Source organism: Cydia fagiglandana, chromosome 7, assembly GCF_963556715.1.
Source record: "Cydia fagiglandana chromosome 7, ilCydFagi1.1, whole genome shotgun sequence".
NCBI classification, from domain to species: Eukaryota; Metazoa; Arthropoda; class Insecta; order Lepidoptera; family Tortricidae; genus Cydia; species Cydia fagiglandana.
In genome coordinates this window covers 15,030,461-15,051,183 of record NC_085938.1, presented here as the reverse complement: position 1 = coordinate 15,051,183, position 20,723 = coordinate 15,030,461, and the positions used below count along the sequence as shown (strand labels likewise).

At 36.6% G+C, this 20,723-nt stretch overlaps 2 protein-coding genes across 4 annotated transcripts; both read left to right on the top strand.

Annotated features, from left to right (window-relative positions):
* Positions 1-5,050: 5,050 nt before the first annotated feature.
* On the top strand, positions 5,051-5,783 carry LOC134665976 (large ribosomal subunit protein bL20m). Its single transcript, XM_063523035.1, has 2 exons — positions 5,051-5,123; positions 5,232-5,783. The coding sequence occupies exon 2, from the start codon at positions 5,238-5,240 to the stop codon at positions 5,712-5,714; it is 477 nt and encodes a 158-aa protein (XP_063379105.1). The 5' UTR covers positions 5,051-5,123; positions 5,232-5,237; the 3' UTR covers positions 5,715-5,783.
* An 8,585-nt stretch (positions 5,784-14,368) lies between these two features.
* LOC134665981 (protein THEM6-like) lies at positions 14,369-20,211 on the top strand. 3 transcript variants are annotated; one of them, XR_010098439.1, is made up of 3 exons: positions 14,369-14,603; positions 15,409-16,667; positions 17,112-20,211. XR_010098439.1 is itself a non-coding variant. In XM_063523041.1 (2 exons), exons 1-2 carry the CDS (start codon positions 14,391-14,393, stop codon positions 15,637-15,639), a joined length of 444 nt encoding a protein of 147 aa, XP_063379111.1. In that variant the 5' UTR covers positions 14,369-14,390; the 3' UTR covers positions 15,640-20,211. The 3 variants fall into 3 exon arrangements, 1 of the variants encoding a protein (XP_063379111.1); XR_010098438.1 differs by having other exon boundaries at positions 15,409-17,216; positions 17,395-20,211; XM_063523041.1 differs by having other exon boundaries at positions 15,409-20,211.
* The last annotated feature ends 512 nt before the right edge of the window (positions 20,212-20,723 follow it).

Here is a 20,723-nt window from a genome sequence, read left to right as displayed (position 1 = left end):
TTAATTACTTTAAATCTTTGTGTGTCTATAATAACTGTTGAAATTAGGTATAACACTTAAATGGTGATGTGTGGAGGCATACCCTTCAGTTTTCAAGTGATTTGTGTTTTCGAATACGAAAGGATCGGATAGTTAATACGTGTTACGTAGAACCTACGTATTAAGGTAGAAGCTTATAGACGTGTAGGGTTTATCTGTCCAAGTATCTATCAGCAACTTGTCGGTTTATCCCGTTCCGGGTTAAATATAATATTGCATTTTTGGTAATAAACTTGCTGATAAATAACGTGTACCCGCTTAGGAGTCGACGAAGCCCCGCTTCGCGGGGCTTCTATTTCCGCTCTGAGGGACACAAGGTAACGAACAAACCTACATCGCAAGAATTGCATTTATTTTTGTGGAAAGTGAGTACTTCGGCAGTACGTAAACTTAAGTCTGACTAGATAAAGAGATATATTAGCATGGCTCTGCGCAAGAATGACATGGAAATCCTTAAGTATCTCACTCCTTATCAATTTACATCTCTCCAACTAGATCTTAGATTTTGAAAAAAAAAAAAAAAAAATGGTTAAAATGTAGGTAGATAGGTATCTCTTTAAATAAATAACAGGTACTAACAGCTTAAAAGAACTCTTGCATGTAGTTGCTATATGTGCTTGTATTATTTTGGATTTGAATAACTTGATTATTCATTCTATATGTAACTATAGGTACATACAAGACGGTTCTTTAAGCCTACCTACCTACCTACATAAATAGTACCTACACTTGTAAACGTTTTAAATAAAATCGGAAGCCTGTGACTTGAAAGGGCATTAACAATATGGGAATGTTTAGATTGATTCATTGACGAAGACGCATGGTTTGCTTCATAATTTCAAATTATATTCGCTAACTGTAGAGTTAAAGTTTAGTCATGGCAAATCTCGTCACCGTGAATGACACTTTCTAAAAGTGCCTATTAAAGTAAATCCTTTCCCCTTGTCGAGCGAAGAACTCGCAACTAAGGGAATATTACCCATAAACATAAACTTCATTTGAATGATATTCTTAAGCTATGTCTGTTATGGTTCCACCTGCGTAAGGTGTGCCTAAGAGAATCTTTTATTCAGTCACAAACTAACGTCAAGTTATTTGTGATGATACCAATATGTTGTGTACCTATTTAAGCCTGCGCAAGGCTGCCATGTTTCCACCTGCGTAAGGTGTGCCAAAGAATCTTTGATTCATTCACAAATTGATGTCAAGTTACTGATGATGATATTACAACCTATATAAGCCTGCGCAAGGCATGTCAGAAATTAAATGATATGGTCATAACACAGGCGAGCGAGTAGGCCACAATCATAAAAATATAACAAAGATGAATATGTAAATACCTCCTTTTGGACAAAGGACAAGTGAAAAGGGTTCTAACAAAATAATGTTCTGGGTAAAAATCAGTCGAAATAGGTTACGTTATTCGAGGTTTCATTTTTGTTTACCAATCTATTTTAAGGGTCCCGGACACCCTATTGGCTAAACTCAAAATTGGAATAATTAACATTTCTAAAATTATAATATAATAGATATGAAATAACCTAAGATTCCAGGCCTATCTCGACTCATTTTTATTTTAAAGATGAAAAAATCTTTGCACCCTAATATAAAATTGTGGTCTAGAGACGCTAAGCCTCATAACGTTGGTGGCATAGATAATACTAAGAGATTTAGTCACCTAAATTCGACCATAAGCCCAGACAGAATATTGATATTTAGAATAAGGTGTGGTCAATCCTCCAAGGTCCAGATAATCTGTGGACTCTAATTAAATCAGGCTCACTTAAGCTCACGACACAACATAGCTTACGGTTCAATTCTGAAATAAGCTATGTTTAATATCACTGATGGTGTGAAAATAAAATTACAAGAGCACAAACAGCCTGCTCAAGGTGTACAAAGGGTTCCGTTTAGCGGCCCTATGAATATCTAAAAACCTTTGAAGTCTATGCCTGCTATGACAGACTAGAAATTAATATAAATTATATTTGCCTCGAGAGCACTAGTCTTTCAGTTAACATTTTTACGAGTACCTACCTATGTAGGTACACGACATAACCAAGGTTAGGTACCTATTTAATTATTATATCCCTGACTGGCATGGTATAGGAAAATTGTCATGTGCTGCACAAGCATGTTGGAAATAAAAATGTACAAAACTGACCTAACGGGGCGTTTATGAATGATTTATTTTACACCCTTATGTCTGCCTTGTGAACCTTGAGGATTCGAACCACCTTGATCGTAAGTGCTCCTATGCACAGATTAAGTTTATTTTAAACTACCCATGCACTAATCTCAAAGGCACGTGCTTCTATGCACGGACCAAATATTGTTATCACTTAATTCACTTAACATTATTCGTCATAGTTTGATACTATACGTTTAACAAATGTACCCACCGTGGAATGTAATGTACCCAGTCATAAGGTTTTTAATAAACAGTGACTTAATGGTTTGCACGAACGATTCTAGTATAACTTCTGGGCGGTCACGTCTAGGGCATGACCCTCTAGTTCTCAATTTATACAAAATTATAGCATTGCGATACTGTTTGCTTTGCACAATGTGAAACAGCAGCAAGCCTTGCGAAAAGGCGAAGCTATTTTGAAAGGCGAGTACTTTTCAAAAATACATTGTAATATATATAAATATGTTTTTGTCGTGGAACAAGTACACCCAAACAAATGCAGTCATTTATATTATATTATAATATGTTGGCAAAACTCTGCAAAAGAGTTATATAGTCTGTCTGTACAGTGTAACTTGAAGGCATCAATGCACATGAATCTCTTGAAACATGGTGGATCAATTAATTTACACCCCGTCTGTGTCTTGCTCCTATTACCAAATCCACAAGTTAAGGACCTCAACCTATATATAGGTACCCTTCTTGCTCGAGACCTGTAAAAAATGTACACAATAATTTCATGCAGTCAAGTGTCGGAAAACTAGATCCACACACTTAGCGATATCGTGAATATATATCCAAGAACTCTGTATATTGCCTCCCAGGAGGCGGGATGTTATTAGACTAACCTATATAGTAGGTAGTAGGCCAGAGATATAGTATACAAAAGTACACTGGCCCAAATTAAGTAATATTATATTTCAGAATATAAAATAATTTACAATCTTGCTATTATTGAAATATAAACAAGTAACAATTATCCTTAGTTCATAAGGAGGATAAGTATACCTAAATATCTAATAGATTCGACAAAGTGTTGATTCTAGCATTGGATAAAATAGGTCCCTCTTAAAGGGCCTCTGCGCTGTGGCTTTGGGGCCACAGGCGCCCGGCAAATGGTCGGGAACCCCCTGGTTTCCCACAGCAAATAATGTAAAATCACGAAATAAGCACATAAATTTGTATTTCGGTTAAAAGCACCTATGCGATGAGCTAGGGTTTCGAATTAAGTATCTGATTCCTTATAATTTACACACTGAATAGAGAAAACTGAATATTCAGAATTAAGCAATGTCTATGAATAGTTTACAGAAATTAAGCCACTTTAGCGGTCAGAACCAATAAAGTTTTAAGGCTTATGTCTACCAGTAGGCACCAGATAAAGTAAACCACTAAGAAACACTCTTACTACATATATACAAATTATTGAGTAAAATTAAGGTTATGATAGCTAAACATGAATTTAATTAGAATGACTCTGCAAATATTATTGATAAAGTTCTGTGGCAATTCTACACAAGAACACCACAAAGCGTCATAACTAGTGCCACAGCGCAGTGAACAATGAGTGTTGTGGCTTAAGCTCTCATAGTACCTAACCTTCACACTTTTAAGTAAGGTTTATTTATGTATTTACAGTGACTTGCGTTCTCGTTAGTAAAGCATATAAAAGGGTTAAATGCATTTTATAGCTATAACTATAACCTATAACCAAGTATATGGCTTACAGTCATTAAATAAATTTAGTGATTCCCTATGACATTTGAATAAGTACCTAATTTTATTAACTCTGTTTGTGGTGATAGTGATATAACGAATAATTAAAATATTCGTCTACCTAATCCCGAGGGATTCTGGAAATAAGAAAGGTCCTGTCCCTGTTATATTCCTGCAACTGCTTACTTTACTATTATAGATAATTATTATCAAATTTGATAAGAATTGCGACTTATAAATAAAAACTACTCTAGTACGTTATTATTTTTATCTTTTCATACTTGAATTACATTACTCCTTATAACAGATGTTGTATGCTCTTTGAAGAGTAGACTGACTTATCACATCTTCTTTTACCTAGTTTTCACATACCTACATTTAAGTAATTAAGTATAGCACCCTTGTGGTGACTCACTTATTCTTTTTGAACATTTATAAGTACATTAAGTACGTATACAAAATGTTAAGTTAGTATCATAATCATAATATAATGGAATATCAAATTGTATGCTTTACTAAATACCTCTCTCCTCACAGGTGTTAAAATAAAGGGTGTACTGCATAATTAATTAAACACTCATATCTAATATAATAATATTACATATACATAATAAGTACATGTATAATCACATTGGCTTGGCGTCTTCCCACCACCAGGCGATAACAAACACGTCTCAATATTATTATTAGGTTCCGAATAGCGGTACAGTTGTTTAATGACAGCGTTTTACACAAAAATAAAACGCTAATTAAATAACTTACCCTATTCGGAACCTAAAGTTTTAATCCTGCCTGGTGTAATTTTGAGACAATGAGTTGGAAATTTGTTTTTGCGACAACCGCCAAAAAGCAAACTGCTGTGTGGTGGGAGTGTGAGAGAGAGAGGGACGTATATGCTAGAAAAGGACAATACGACCGACAACAGGGTTGCCATTCTCAATATTATTATTAGGTTCCGAATAGGGTAAGTTATTTAATTAGCGTTTTATTTTTGTGTAAAACGCTGTCATTTATTAAAAAAAAAACGATTTAAAATCGCCACCACAACCACAAATAGCTTAAAAAACTAGCATCTAGGCCAAAATTATAAAAAAAACTGATCTGTCAATCAATGTCAGTGTCACTATTTTAGGTTATATCTATTTTGCATTTGGTATTTCTTGATCATACTAATAAGGTATATTAGTTATTGTATCCCTGTAGTTAAAAATGAAATCATGAGTATCTAAATTATATATTTTTTTTTAAATAAAAATCGTTTCTTAAGTTTAATTTTTATTCACAGGCTGCAATGGTGTTTCTAACTGTTACAAACTTAATCCGGGTCCGAGGCCCGGATGAATTTTGGCGGAAAAGGAGGATTTTTAGACTAGCTGCTCATTACATCGGTCGACGCAGAAACTGTTATTCCGTCGCTGTGCGTAATGTACACCGAGCGCTCGCATACGCGACCAAGGCCCGAGAACTGAAGAAGCAAGATATGAAGGACTTGTGGAACACAAGGATCACTGCGGCGTGTGAGCAGCACAACATCACACAGTTTCAGCTTAAAGAGGGTCTCGACCGAGCCAACATTATGTTAGACCGCAAGTCACTCTCCAATTTGGCCTCTTGGGAACCACGGACTTTTGAATCACTAGCTGCTGTGGCTAAGGAGAAGTTACGGCTCGATGGATTTGTGGACACGGTTGACAAAAAATATCCAACTGGCATCAACCTAAACCTGAAGGATGTCATGTTAGAGCAATGGTTGAAAGAAAAAAAGTGAATTGTTTATATGTATTTAATCTAAATTCTATTTATAAGTGTTTCATTAGGAAATAAACAATTAGGTTAATTCTTATGTTTTATTTACATTGCTAAGTCTCATTTAAACCTTTCTTTAATTGTTTAGTTAATTCATTTTGTTTTTCAAGCATGTATAGGTTTTCTATTTTTCTCCTTTGTTGTCGCTCCACATCCTTCAATACACCTTCATGCATTTTTTCCCTGTAAAATTAAAAAAGCTTATTAATATAAAAAGTATTTTTATATTACTACTTACTAGAGTTACTAGTTTTTAACACTTTCGCAACCGGGCAAAAAACGGTGCACTACCCCAGAAACCGGTCGTCTATATCTGCGTACAAAACAACCCGCTGGGCGGGTTGTCCGGCATCTGAGCAAACATTACGAGTGCCTACCAGGCGGGTTCTCAGTAGTCAAAGTGTTAAAAGATAACAATATGAGGAGCCTACCCATCCTATGTAGGAACTGGACAACCAATGTTGGTCGAGCTAGCAACTAAAAATAAAATAAAATAAAATAAAAAAGCCCTTTATTCATTGTAACGTGTTTACATAAAAAAATTGAAAATAAAACTATGACTTATAATATGTGTTATTACTAATGAATCCCTAGTGGGTAAAGGCCTCCTCCATTGCTGCCCATTTGTCCCTGTCTTGTGCTGTCGCCATCCAGTCTGTGCCGGCCGTTCTTTTTAAGTCTTCCTCCCAACGCATTTGTGGTCTGCCCCGGCCTCTTTTGCCAAGTGGACCTCTCCATTTGGTGACTATTAATGTCCATCTCTTATCTGTAAGCCTTGCTGTATGGCCTGCCCACTTCCATTTTAGTCTTTTTGCATAGCTCAAGGCATCTGTTGCTCCTGTTTTTTCTCTTATTTTTGAGTGTCTTATTTTATCTATTTTTCTTATATTGAGCATGCTCCTTTCTAGCGCCCGTTGACATGTAATGATTTTTCTTTGAGCTTTTGCCGTGAATTTCCAAGTTTGGCTTCCGTATGTCATACATGGCAAGACACTTGAGTTTAGGACTTTAGTTTTAATGGCTATTGGCATGTTACTTTTAAATATACCTTTTAGGCTCCAGTACTTGTTCCATGTTTGTTGTATTCGCCTTTCTATTTCCGTTTCATTATTGTCTTTATTGAAGCTAATGTTCTTTCCTAGGTAGGTATATTTTTCTACATATTCCAGCGTGTTTCCATTTATACTTAGTGGTCTTTTCCAGCTATTTGTCATTGCCTTTGTCTTACTTAGGTTCATTTCTAGTCCTACTTTGATACTCTCTATGTGTAGGGATTCCGTCATGTGATGTAGTTGCGTACATGACTCCGCTATCAACACTAGGTCATCTGCAAATCTTAAATGATTTAAGTAAGTACCTTGTATGTATATTCCTAATTTACTCCATTTTAGCTTGCTGAAGATGGTTTCTAGAATGGCGATGAATATCTTAGGAGACAGTGGGTCTCCTTGCCTTACTCCCCTTTCTATGGGAAAGGTTTGGCCAAGTGACTCTAACTTGATTCTTCCTGAGTTTCTTCTGTATATACTTTTGATGACCTCTATGTATACATCATCCACTCCTTGTTCATTTAAGCTTTCCCATATACTTGTGTGGGTTACGGTATCGAAGGCTTTTCGGTAGTCGATGAAGGCTAGATACAAGGGTCTCCTCTGCTCTTGGTATTTTTCTATGATTAATTCAAGTGTGTGTATGTGGTCTATCGTCGAATATCCTTTCCTAAAACCTGCTTGTTCCACCGGTTGTTTGGCTTCTAATACTGTGCTTATTCTTGAGTTGATTATTGATGAAAACAGCTTGTAGAGGCTGGGTAGCAGGCTTATTGGTCGGTAGTTGTTGATATCCTTTGGGTCGCCTTTCTTATAGATTAGTATAATGTTTGATTCAGACCAGTCTGAGGGTGTCTCTGAACTTTGTAGTATTAAATTGAACAGTACAGCCAACGGTGTTGCCAGGATATTGTTTGCTAGTTTTAGTGCTTCGTTGGTGATGTTGTCTGACCCTGGGCTCTTTTCTAGCTTTAGCTTCTTTATTGCTTCCAAAATTTCAATCTCATCTATAGGTTTAATGTTATTTATGTTATTATTTTTGCTTTGGTTGTTATTAGACCCTACCTCTTTATCGCTGTACAGGTTTCTATAAAATTCTGTTGCCATGTTGATGATATCTGATCTATTGCTAAGATTTTTGTCCTGTTTTTTCAGTTCGCCTATCCAGGATTTGTAGACTCTTAGTTCTTTGTTAGCCTTCTTTGTGCTGCCCGAATGTAGTAGATGTTTTAATGTAGATTCTTGTCTGTATTTTTTATAGTCATTACGTATATATTTGTTTACTAATTTATACAGTGCCGAGAGTTCATTTTTCATGGCTCTTGTTTTGTTCTTGGTTTTTTGTAATTCCTTTCTTCTTTTTAATAGTTGCATTGTGCGTTCTGTTAGTATTTTATGTTGCTTTGTTTCTTCTGGTTTTACTTGACATTGTTTTAAGCTATAAGTAATTGCGTTTTTGATTGTGTCATGATAGGTCTGCACTGTCATGTTATTTTGGGAGTCAGTCGAGACCGGTAAGTTTGTTTGTAAGCATTCCAAGAACTTTTCTTTCTCGACTTCGTTTCTAAGTTGGCTCAGTTGGTTGCTTGTAAATTTTGCTCTACATTGTTTTTGCTTTGTAAGTTTAACTGTAGCTCGGAGTGGTCTATGATCTGAAGAGTAGTTCAGGTTTAATGTACCTGTGTCAGTGAACATCTTTGGTTGGTTAGACAGCATGTAGTCTATCTCGTTTCTAAACCTACCGTCTGGGGATCTCCAAGTCCACCTTCGGGTAGCCTTTTTTTTGAAGCATGTATTCATAATTGTTAATTTGTGCTCAAGTGCAAAGTTGACTAGTCTCTGTCCCCTGTCATTTCGTTCGCCATATCCATGTTGCTTCATAATTAAGTGCTCTTCTGTAGTGGGGATGCCAATTTTAGCATTAAAGTCTCCCATTATTACTATGTGTTTGTGTGTTTTGTTAAGTGCCGAGTTGATTGTACTGTAGAAGTCTTCTACTTCCTTGTCATTTGAAGATTGTGTTGGGGCGTAAACTTGTAAAATAGATATTTTGTACCCTTGTATGTTCATATTTAGTAATGCTACGCGTTCTGATATTCCAAGGAAGCACTCTATGTAGTTTTTTAGGGATTTCTTTACAAGGAAGCCCACTCCATATTGGCCAGGGGTGCTTCCTATATAACATAGAATAAAGTTTTCATATTCTTCCATATTGTTTCCAATTCTCCTTACTTCAGCAATTCCTATTATGTCATATTTAATTGACTTTATGGATTCTTCAAGTTCTATTAGCCTTTCGTGTGTCGACAGGGTTCTAACATTATATGTTATTAAGTGTAATTGTTTTTCATTTCTTTCGTTGGGGTCTGTCCATGTTGAATTCTTTGGAGGGTTTCGGTCTAAAACTTCCTCGGTGACCAGCCGGCTTGGAAGTTGTTCTGTTTGTTTGTGTTTAGATAAAATTAATTCTGGGTGTGTTTTATTACATTTATTTGTCTGTATATTTTGAGTTGTTGGTTTTAACTTCTTTGTAGTTTTAGTAGTATTCCGGTTGCCTGTAGCTTTTAGTTTTTTGGAGAGCTGTTTGATGCGTTAGTAGGCAAGATTCCTACAAAATTATTTTTCTTAGATTGTTTAGCTGGCTGCGAGGACGTAGTTCTGCCTTGGCTTGCGCTAAAGTTGTTTGGTGGTGTTTGTGGCGGTGTTGATGGTGTCCTCTTTCTTTTTTCTTGTTTGTTGTCAGTATTTTCCTTGATGATTAGTTTATCGTATTTTATAATAGCAAATTTACCTGCTTTTCTAGCCTCTATCATTTTTGGGAATAGGGCGTTCCTCGCCTCTATAACTTCTTTGGTGAAGTCGTCCGTGATTTTGATATGTTTTGGGATATGTTTCTTGTTCTTTAAAAGTTCTAATTTTCGCCATCTTAGTGTTAGCGTAACTTTTATTGGACGTATTTTGCTATTATTAACAGGTTTCTTCCCTAGTCTTTCCATGTTACTAATCTCCCAAACGTCCCATTCTTGGGATTGTATACCTTCATTGACGATGTTTAAAGTTTTCACTACTAGATCCATTAACTCACTGCTATTCCTTTCACTTTCTTCAACCCCGTGGATTATTATATTATTTTTCCTCGAGTCTGCTTCTAAGGTCTGTATTTTTGACTTTAATGATTGGTTCTCTGTTTTTAATTGTTCAGTATCGCAAGATATTTTTTCTAATTTCTCGTCTATTGTTGAGCTGATTGTTTTTTGTACCGTTGCGTTTATAGAGTCTGTTTGTATACGTAGTTGCTCCAACATTTGGTTCCATAAAGATGTTGTTTGTTCATCCATGGTAGTTTTGCTGATTTTGGGCTGGCAACCTCGACTTGAAATGTCAGCTGTCACTTGTCACTTGAGCTAGCAACTATGGTCATCTAAATAAATTGGTATTTAAACGGACAACTTTGTTCTTACCTACTCTAGATCAGAGTGTATAATAATTATGTTAGATTGAGAGCCTGTGTATGTGTTTGAGCACATATGGGGATTTTACTTTTATACTTGCAGGTTTCTGTAATGGTTTGTAAGGTTTACTCGGGTAATTCCGAATGCCAAAAACTGTCGGATCATTCCGAAAAGAGACTTTTATTATGATGGAATTTAGGGTGATTTTCATCTGAATTTCGGAATTATCTGACATTCGGTATTACCCGAATACACCTTACTACATACTAGAGATATTTCTTAAGTTTTAACTCACCAAATGGTCCAATTTGTTTTTTTTTCATTACTTAGTGTTAATATAATAATTATTAATAATAAGGAAAGGATGCTTTAGCATGAGAAATTTTGTACATTGACCAGTCTGTTCGTATCTCTAGCGCTCGCGGTTATACATATTGCTGTCCTGCCCTATGACGGCGGTCAATGACACTGTGCGTGCAGGATAGCAACGTAATTATGCGCGTGCGATAGAGATAGGAATGTCAATGTTCGAAATTCCTCGTGACATTTTTTATATGGTATGACTGCACTTATGTGGATGGAGTAAGGACATTATGAACTATATTTATTACCTGTCTGATTGCTGCTTTATGTGAACATAGCTCACTATGCCCAACGATATTGCGCACGATAGCCCTAGAACGAGTTTCGAACTAGTGGAAGACATTGGTTTGGTCTTTTTTTACTCTATATTCATAAAACTGTTTATATCGGTTTCATAGCTGTTAGAACAAAATTTAGCTTTATTCAACTAATATCATTAATAATGTTATATATCTAATCTAATTTAATAATAATAATCACTACGAATATTTAAAAAAAATATGAAAATAATAATATTCTTTGGTATTTTCATATGACACTTGTCATTCAATGACATTGACAAGTATTTCCTTTTTTTTTTAAACAATTATGGAAGATGGAAGTATTTCCATTTAGAATGGGTTCCAAAACGAATCACATTTGATAAAATTACGCACGCACTACTTTTGTCGACAAATAATATTAATAACAAAGCCATTCTGTACCATGCGATAAGAATACAAGAACGCGGCTATTTGTGAGTGAGAGATAAATATTACGCAAATACGCACGCAACGCAACCGAAGTAAGCACAAACCATGGACCGAACCAAGGTCATGGGTGGTTCGACCGTGTTTAGCGCTATAATTTAGATAAATATGAGTTTATAATTTATTTATTTCTTCCATTTCATGCCAATGCCAAAAATCTCTCTAAGCGTGAATCGCGCCATATCCGCGCAGACGACCTTGAGGTTTCATCCGTCAGCTGCTAGTGTCAAGGCATGTGTCGCGCGGCAAGCTTGTGTAATTTCTAAATAGTATTCACCAAAATAGCGAGATGTATAGCGTAATTATAACAATTATTGTTATTTTGCTTCTGGTCTGGGATGTGGGATATTATCTTAGAGCTTATTTAATCGTTTTATTTGGGAGACTGTTTCAAAGAAGATTCAAGATCAATGAAACCACAGTGCTATACGGCAAGTATTTGAAATATTGATAAAATACTCATGTTTTAAAAATGATAACTGATGTTTTATAAACTTTTTATATTATTTTTTCCACATTCTTTGCATTGATAGAAACAAGCGGGTTTTAGGACTTTTAGGTTACGTCAAGAAAAATCACTACAAAATGTAATATGTCTCGTAAAAGAATCTTGAACCGGAAAGGTATAAGTAGTTTCTGTCTAAGATACAACAACTTAGAGGCCATGTTCTCTATAAAATAGTTTACTAGGTAAACCAAGAAGGCAAGAACAATTACGGTAAATATTCTACAAGGTACTATTGATTTTTCGCACTCAAGGCTCGCCGGAACAAGTGCGACTGCATTGTACTTGTTTGAGTTGTTACCTACGAGTATGTGTCATCATTAGAAAACTCTATTTGTGGAATCACTTGCATTTTTACGAGCTGTTTACCATTATGATGTAATGGAGAGTTTGCTAAAATTATAATCATCAGTATGAAGGTTAGTTTGCGCATGCGATTTGCCGCACGCCGGTCGTTGTTTCCATATTCCTGAGTCATGAAACCGGTAAACTTTGATAGAGTACCCAATTGCTCGGCCAGGCGTAGGCCCATGAATGGCATGTGAAAACTTTAACCCAGTTATGGCTTTGTTCGCAAAAATCATCCTTTTTGGAATTCAGTTAAAAATATCAGTTAAAGTCGTAACGAACTTCATTTGAAGTTGATAAGAGATAAGCCATTTTACTTCACAATTCTTAAAGATGAAACTTCACTCCACAATACGAATTGATTGAGACCTATAGGTACCTATATCAAAATTGCCTCGGCAGTTTTGACGCTACTCATCGTAAAATACACAACATTTATATAAACATTATATCCATCTACAATGAGGCCTAAGTAGCTTATCGAGCGAAGATGCTACTCTGGTCTGGACTCTATCTAAAGACTTCACTAATTTTAAATCAATGATGAGAAGAACAACATGTATGGTTAATTGTAAGTGCCAGTCTTTATTATTGACGGCTCTCGAGAATTTCCTAACGAGTGTACAGCACGTACATAAACTATACCTATGTAATAGATTACGTTGCTGCACGATCTCTGACCGAGACTTTTTTTACCAGTTTATCTTCAGCTCAAAGTCCATTTTTGCGGTGTTTCCATATAAATAGCCAGTTATTGTCATCGTCGGTAGATAGGTACATATTTATGCAAGTAGTAAAAGTAGTTATCATTTGGCAAGGAGCTCTTAAATATCTAAAACACACCACGACATTGCCCAGGTTGTTCCACGTGTTCAGAATATTTAGTAGACCTACGAGTAGGTATTAAGGCTCCTCTTCACGTTGGGCCAACGCCAACGTCAACGAGGGACGCAGCCATACGGTAGAATGAGATAGCAATATCACTTGCTCCCTCTAACGCATAAATGCGTCCCTCGTTGGCGTTGGCGTTGTCCCAACGTGAAGAGGAGCCTTACATAGTGGCCAAACGGCTCCAGCAATAAATTAAAGAAATTTTAATCAATACTAATTGCCTTCTGCCCTAATCTTATCTATTGTTCAACGTATCGTCTCCTCTGGGCCTAGGTGAATTTGATTAGGCCCTATATCTATCTATCTACGCTAATTTTGCACAGATACGGTTTGTATCAAAAATGCTTAGCAAATTCGCTTGAGTTGGATGCGGCCTTGTCGACATTTATACGGTAGGTAGATATCCTATATCCACCTGTTGGGGCTCTACCCTATAACTTATGTAGCATATAACATAAAAACTAGTGGCTACGTCAAATCTCAAGCCGACTCCAGGCTCCTATGACCCGAGGCAGGCGTGTCTCACTCCGCGATTTCGTCGCTTTGCTACAGGTAGCTAAAAGTACATCCGTTCGGCCCCAATTTTGGGGTTTGCCATAAGCCGCGCGTGGCGCTGTCTTCACCTAGCGGCCATATCTGTGCTGATCGTAACAGAAGCGTTTTGTTAGAGAGTGAGTCTTCTGTACTTAGTACTATTATTTATTCTGTGCCCGAGGCAAAATGCCGGGATAACGCAAGGAAGAAGACGTCGGTCGCAAACAACCTAAACAAGCACACCGCCCGCCTGATAAGCAGTCTCCGTAGCCTATAGATGCTTGCAACTCCAGAGGTGTTACATGCGCGTTCCCGACCCTAAAACTCCTCATTAAGCTCTGGCAACGTCACTCACCGGCAGGAACACAACACTATGAGTAGGGTCTAGTGTTATTTGGCTGCGATAGTTTTGTAACGTGGAGGTCCAATGAGTTCCTATTACAGCGGCCTTGGTCATAGAGGTACATAGTTGAAGATCTAACTAAGCTAGGGACTGCGGCTGAAAAAAGAGGGGACCTACAAAGGGGCATACCGCTAGGACGGCACTGGCGTGTTGGATATCCCAGAGCCGTCCGAAATGCGCTGAGGAGAACAACTGGGAGGTTTTTAGTCGGTGAAAGTCCGACATAACCTCCGCGCTGTCCCTGCGGTGCGGTCGTATCCATAACGGATATTCCTCCCAATAAAAAAAAGGTAATAGGCATGTTACTGGCACTCTCTTATATATTGCGAACATTCTTTCCAGGTATGTGCACCACTCGAGACGTGGACATTTTCTTCACACACATGAACAACGCGCGCTACCTCCGAGCGCTAGACTTCTCCCGCATCCACTTCTATGACCGCACGGGGCTCTACGAGAAGCTCGCGGCGGTCAAAGGCGCGGCCCTGATGGGCGCTAGTACTATACGCTACAGAAGGCCGCTTGACATATTCAGCCTTTACAAAATAGAGACCAAGGTGAGATTCTGCTTCACACATAATTAAATAATAGAGTTATCAACCAAGATAGGGACAATAGCAATGTAAAATACCTACGTAGCATAGTGTTTGATGTCTGCCGAGTACACTTCTATGACCGCACGGGGCTCTACGAGAAGCTCGCGGCGGTCAAAGGCGCGGCCCTGATGGGCGCTAGTACTATACGCTACAGGAGGCCGCTTGACATATTCAGCTTTTACAAAATAGAGACCAGTGGCCTATTTTATAAAGCTACAAGTTACAATTTACAAGCGGAAGTCTCGATCTAACACATAGGGTTAGAAAGAGACTTCCGCTTGTAAATTGTAACTTGTAGCTTTATAAAATAGGCCACAGGTAAGATTTTACTTCACTAATCGTAAAATATCAGAGGGCCTAGCCCAGATGACAATCGAACATGTACAAACGCAAACGAAAAGTAGTTCCATACATTAATTAAGTTTCGATTGGCGCCGCGTTTTCTCAACAATCGACATATTGATTGAGCCCTTCTACGACTTTCTACGACCTTCTGCTACATTCTATGCCAAATCTGAAAATATTCAACCTCCAATTTGACAACAAATATACAACATTTACATTTACACAAAAGATATCTTATTGACCCCGCCTTCTCGCCACCTACCATAGTATTTATGTATTGGATACAATTACACCATAAAAAAGCAATTAGGTAACAATTAAACTAAACTTAATTTCAGCAGCTCTCAATTTAGAGGTATTTTTACGTTCTTGTGCATTCGTATCAAATGTAAACACACTATCAAATTTCATGAACTTGCAGATGTTATGCTGGGACGAAAAGACGGTCTTCCTCGAGCACAAGTTCATCACGTTGAAGGACAACTTTGTACGCGCCATAGTGCTCTCACGGACGCACATAGTCGGTCTCGACCTACCGACGGCCATGGCGGACGTCCCTGAAGCGAACAACATGAAAACCTTTCCAGAGGAGGTGGTACAGTGGCAACAGTGCTTGGAGACTGCGAGCGCTAGACTTAGGAAGAAGGATTAAAGTAGGTAATGGTGAAGACTGATGCATTTATTGTTCTGAGTTGGGTTTGGGCTGGGTCATCTTTTTTGACACGGAGTCGTTACGAAGTTAAAGCTGATTCTGTGACTATAAAATATAATCAGCCAGTCTCTTATAGAGCGACGATGAAATGAAAAATGTCCGGCCATGAAAAGGCGGTATTAATAGAAGGAACTTAATATTGTTTCGTGTAATTCTGATTAATTAGTTATGTGTATAATAGTCATTTCCGTCCCGAATTCCCAATAATACACTGGCTTGGATATTGATTGCGAGGAAAAGCTTTTATCCAGTTGAACACAAATACGAGTTTGTAGAATGAGGAAAGCAAATGTTGATTTGTTTGTCTTTAGCTTTAAGCTAAGACTGCTACGATAAAGATAAGCAAGGAACATAAGCAGTTGTTACCGTGCCTACTTTGAAGTCTTTGAACACAGATGTAGATTGGACATTTGCGAGGCGAATTCTTGTTGTTATTAAAAATTCGAAGGCTTTGGTCGGTGCTTTCTTTGGTTGTCTAAAACTCTAATGATTATAGGACCAACGAGATTGGGAACTGCAAAGTTGTGTGATAATGAACAAAACAAAATATGTGTTAAAATGTGAGTTACTATTTTGGGACTTAAAACATTGACTGATATTGACGGGCCCACATTTCACGTGATTGATTTATTGCTCTATTGTCAAATAGAGGTGTATTCAGATTTGAAAAATATGATTTTGATTCTAGATTCGTCTTAGTGCATTTTCCTGTCCTGTAAACTATAATAATATACTCATTGGTACCTATTGGTGCAACTTCCAAGATGCTTGATAAATCTCATGATTTCATTGATATTTGTCTCACTTGAGTAGGTAATTCATAATCCTTGTCCCTGTAATTCACAATTTCCTCTCATGTACCTATTTAGCAGTAGGTATGCTGTGGTTTTGACTCTAAGTTACTCAAGACTCTCTTAAAGCTGTTTAATTTTTCTACAAGTTCCCAAAGGGACCCTGAGAAGGTTATAGTTATTTGTTTTACAAGGGGGCAAAGTTGTTGTTTAACCGCTCGTGCTAATATTGATACCCGAGCAAGCGAAAGATTCCAAAATTGAACCACGAGCGTAGCGAGTGGTTCGAAAAATGGAATCTTGAGCGTTGCGAGGGTTTCAAAGCACGAGGGTTAAACAAAATTTGCCCCCGAGTGAAACACAAAATTTTTCACCACACCAACTTGAAGCAAATATTAAATGTAAAATATCAAACAAAATCAAACCAAATCAAATCCAAATGAATGTTATTAAATATTTATCATCCAAAATCATCATTTAAAAGTCATTTTTACCAGCAAACATAAGCTACCAACTCAAAATTTGCATTTAATTACTTTGTCTCACATGTGATTAAAATGCAACTTTGCTATCAGTTTTTGAAGTGCAAAGTAAGCCTTTCCGAGCTGGTGTGGTGAAAAGGATATTTATTTCGAGTCTTGGGAATAGACGAGCTACAATAGCACTTAAATTATAATATATATACTTTAAATGGGTCTCAGTATTACTAAACGTGACTAAACGAGGGTTATTAGGCCCTGGTCTCCTATTTTATGCTGTACGCGGCGTCTGGCGTCAGCGTCAAGGTTTTTGAACAAAAAAGACGCTGACGTCGACGTCTAAAACAGACCACAACAGTACATCTCTATAGTAAGCATCGTGACGCAGACGCTGTAAGCGGCCGATGGCGTTTATAGGAGACCAGGGCCTTAATGTTGTTATTTGTACAGTCATATTATTTATTTAAATATTACACATTCGATTTTATTTATTGACACGATTTTTACATCAACGTTTCTAAGGCTCTTAGTAGTTAGCTTGAAGACACGAATTAAGCTAAATAGAAGAATTCAAAATTCAACTATCCGTATGTTGTTCCATTCAGAGGCGCTACCGCAAAAACCGAAATTCGCAAATTGCGGGGATCTTTCTCTTTTACTCCAATGAAGGCGTAATTTTGCTCTGGGCATTCTGAAGTCAAACACACATACAGAGTGCGCTATGTACGCTTACCACTCTTACGCCCAAGCCTGGTTACGTTATGGTATTATTCTATGGGGCCATAGCAGTGACGCCCACGATCTCCTTATAGCCCAAAAAAAATGTGTCCGCATACTAACCAATATACGACAAACAGACAGTTGTAAGAAACGTTTCACTAATCTCCAAATTTTAACTCTCCCCTCTCTACATCTTAGAAATTTCTACTTTTGTCATGAAGAACACACAGTTATTTGAGTTTTGTAAAAGTGCACGTCGTAACAATAACCTCATCCCCCCGGAACCAATTTTGGATATTTACAAAAAAGGCCCTTATTTCAGAGCAATCCAGATTTATAATAAGCTGCCAAACGATATAAGAAATATAAAAAACCTTAACCCATTCGTGTCAAAACTAAAACTACTTTTAATATCGAAGGCATACTATTCGGTCCAAGAGTTTATGGAGGATACATTTTCATAAGTATAAGTACTACTAATAATTATTAATTCTTAACAATATTATTAACCCTTTTTGTAAAATATAAGTTAACATAGGACTTACTTAATACAAGAAATAAGCTAGGATAAAGTTGTTATTATTTAGGATTTATTTATCTTATTTAACAGTATTATTTATTGTTACAGTTACGTAACAGTATTTAGTTTAAAAAAATGTTCCATAAATAACTAGACATAAGATTAATTTGCAATGCCCTACCAGGGTGCCATGTGTTCTAAAAAATTTTATTGTAACAACTTTATTATGTACCATGGTTCGCAATAAAGGATTCTAAGGATTCTATTCTAATTAGAGTGACAGAGAAAAATGCCCGCAATTTGCGAACCTCGATTTTCGCGGTTATAGGCCTGTAGTAAGCGTTCGATACTTATTACTTTCCTTCACCTCAAAATGTGGGTATGTCTCCTCACGGTTTGTGATTTTTTTTGTAAAAAAGCACTTTACAAACTGTGAGATTTAAAATCTACACCCGAGCCAGTTACTTAAAAGCTGATTTTTTTAAAGTACAAAATACTACTTAAAGATAAAATAGATTTTTTACAATACGTGCATTCCGATTTTGTTAGGTACGTACGCAGTAAAATGCACCTAAATATGTATCACAATATACTTCAAGTAATTAATTTATTATTGTGTCTTATACTTAGTTAATTTAATTATAGGATTAAAATATTATCTTAGAATTACATCAAGTATTTATGTACAGTCAAAAACAGAGCTATGAATACAGGCAAAGTGCCAAAAATATGTATACACGACCTTAATGTACAGGCAATAAAGTACTGTATACATATTTTTGACACTTTGCCTGTATTCATAGCTCTGTTGTTGACTGTACTCGAAGTACCTACTTATGGTTTTATTTAGAGTAGATAGGTAGGGAAAGTATTCCAATGTGTTACGAATAAAAATCTGTAGGACAGTTTCGTCTATTAATGATTTGTATAAATAACTGGAGCCGATTTTTGAATTTCGATCGCTCGATTTTGTCACTCGAAAATCGGTGGAAAACGGCGAAATGCTAATTTTTGAAATACGAGCGATCGAAATTTGGAATATAGTGGTGTTGACCACTCGATTTCAATACTATTAGTAGAATTTAAACGCCTAGTAGTGGAGATATCATTTAACGAAATACACGAAATCGAGTGGTGGAATTTCAAACATCGGCCCCCTGAGTGCGTGTAATAGCAACTTATTTTTAGCAAATATTGTATCATGCAACTCTGAACCCCTTAAGGGATTAACGGACGGCTCGTTTTTAGGGTTCCATATTTTATATGTTAATCATGACAAAATGGTTTTTTTTAATTCAAGTTTCTGACCTCGAAATCCCACCGGGTTATTGTCAAATATGTACCTGCTTCAAAAACTATTTTGTCAATTTTCCCTAGTCAAAACAAGGAAAGTTGTAAGCAGACTAAATTTGCATCAAAACGAGTTCAATTTGGTATATATCGACCTTATACTCGTAGGTCTTGAAACACAGGCCGTGAGCTTTTTGTATGGGGCATTCTTACTCGGCGGTGCGCGCGAGCCTCATACTATATTTTATCAATTTGGAAGTTTCTGATAAAATAGATAGCTGGTTTATTAGAGTAAATTGTAAGTTGTCAATATCAGTGAACGTTAATCTGTTGGTGACTTCGTGACAGAGCAATAAAGTTAAACATATATCTACTTAGTTACAGCTAATATCAATTGAAATTATTCTTTAGAGATAGTGTAAAATCATATTGCCTGATTATGCCTTGAAATTGCTTGTAACGGCTAGTGGCTGCCACAAAATTGCCACCGATAACGATCACTATAGTACACACGTATTTTGCTTTCTCGAGTATTTAAAATATGTCATTTGTTTTATACTATTTGTTATAGCAGTATTAGATTTAATGGCAATGACTTACGCGGAATTTAATGAAGTGTAATGAATATTGTCTCGTTCTATTTATTATGTACAATGATATGTACTTATGATGATTGTTTTTATTTAATAAATCACTTAAAGTATAGTAAGTTCTTATTTTTGGACTTTTAAATATCGAACGAATTACCGCGGATTTCGCCTTATGAAGGTTCCCCTGTATAATCTATCTCCGTCTGACGTCATCGGACAAGTGTAGCGACAACAATGCACGATGACATACATATGCATAGGTATGTATATTCTAAAACAACGTTAGACTTTTTTAAAGTAAGAACTAATTTCGAGTAAGACTTACTGTTTGATGGTTCGGTGTAAACATAAATTGTCTGCATTAGGTAGTGTCTGTGCGAGAAGAGAAGAGTAGAGGAATGTATGGGGCCCAATACATTCCACGGCTCTTCTCTTTCCAAACAGACTCTATACCTCGTTTTTTTAGCATTAGAAATAAGGTAAACAATCTTGATGTGTCTTTTAATTGAAAAACACATTTCAAAAATAAATTACGACAAATATGTAACAATTATGAAACTAATACGATCATTTTTATTCTTCTGCTTTCATAAGTAATAGTTTTTGTTTTTTAAAAGCGTTTTTCAATTAAAAG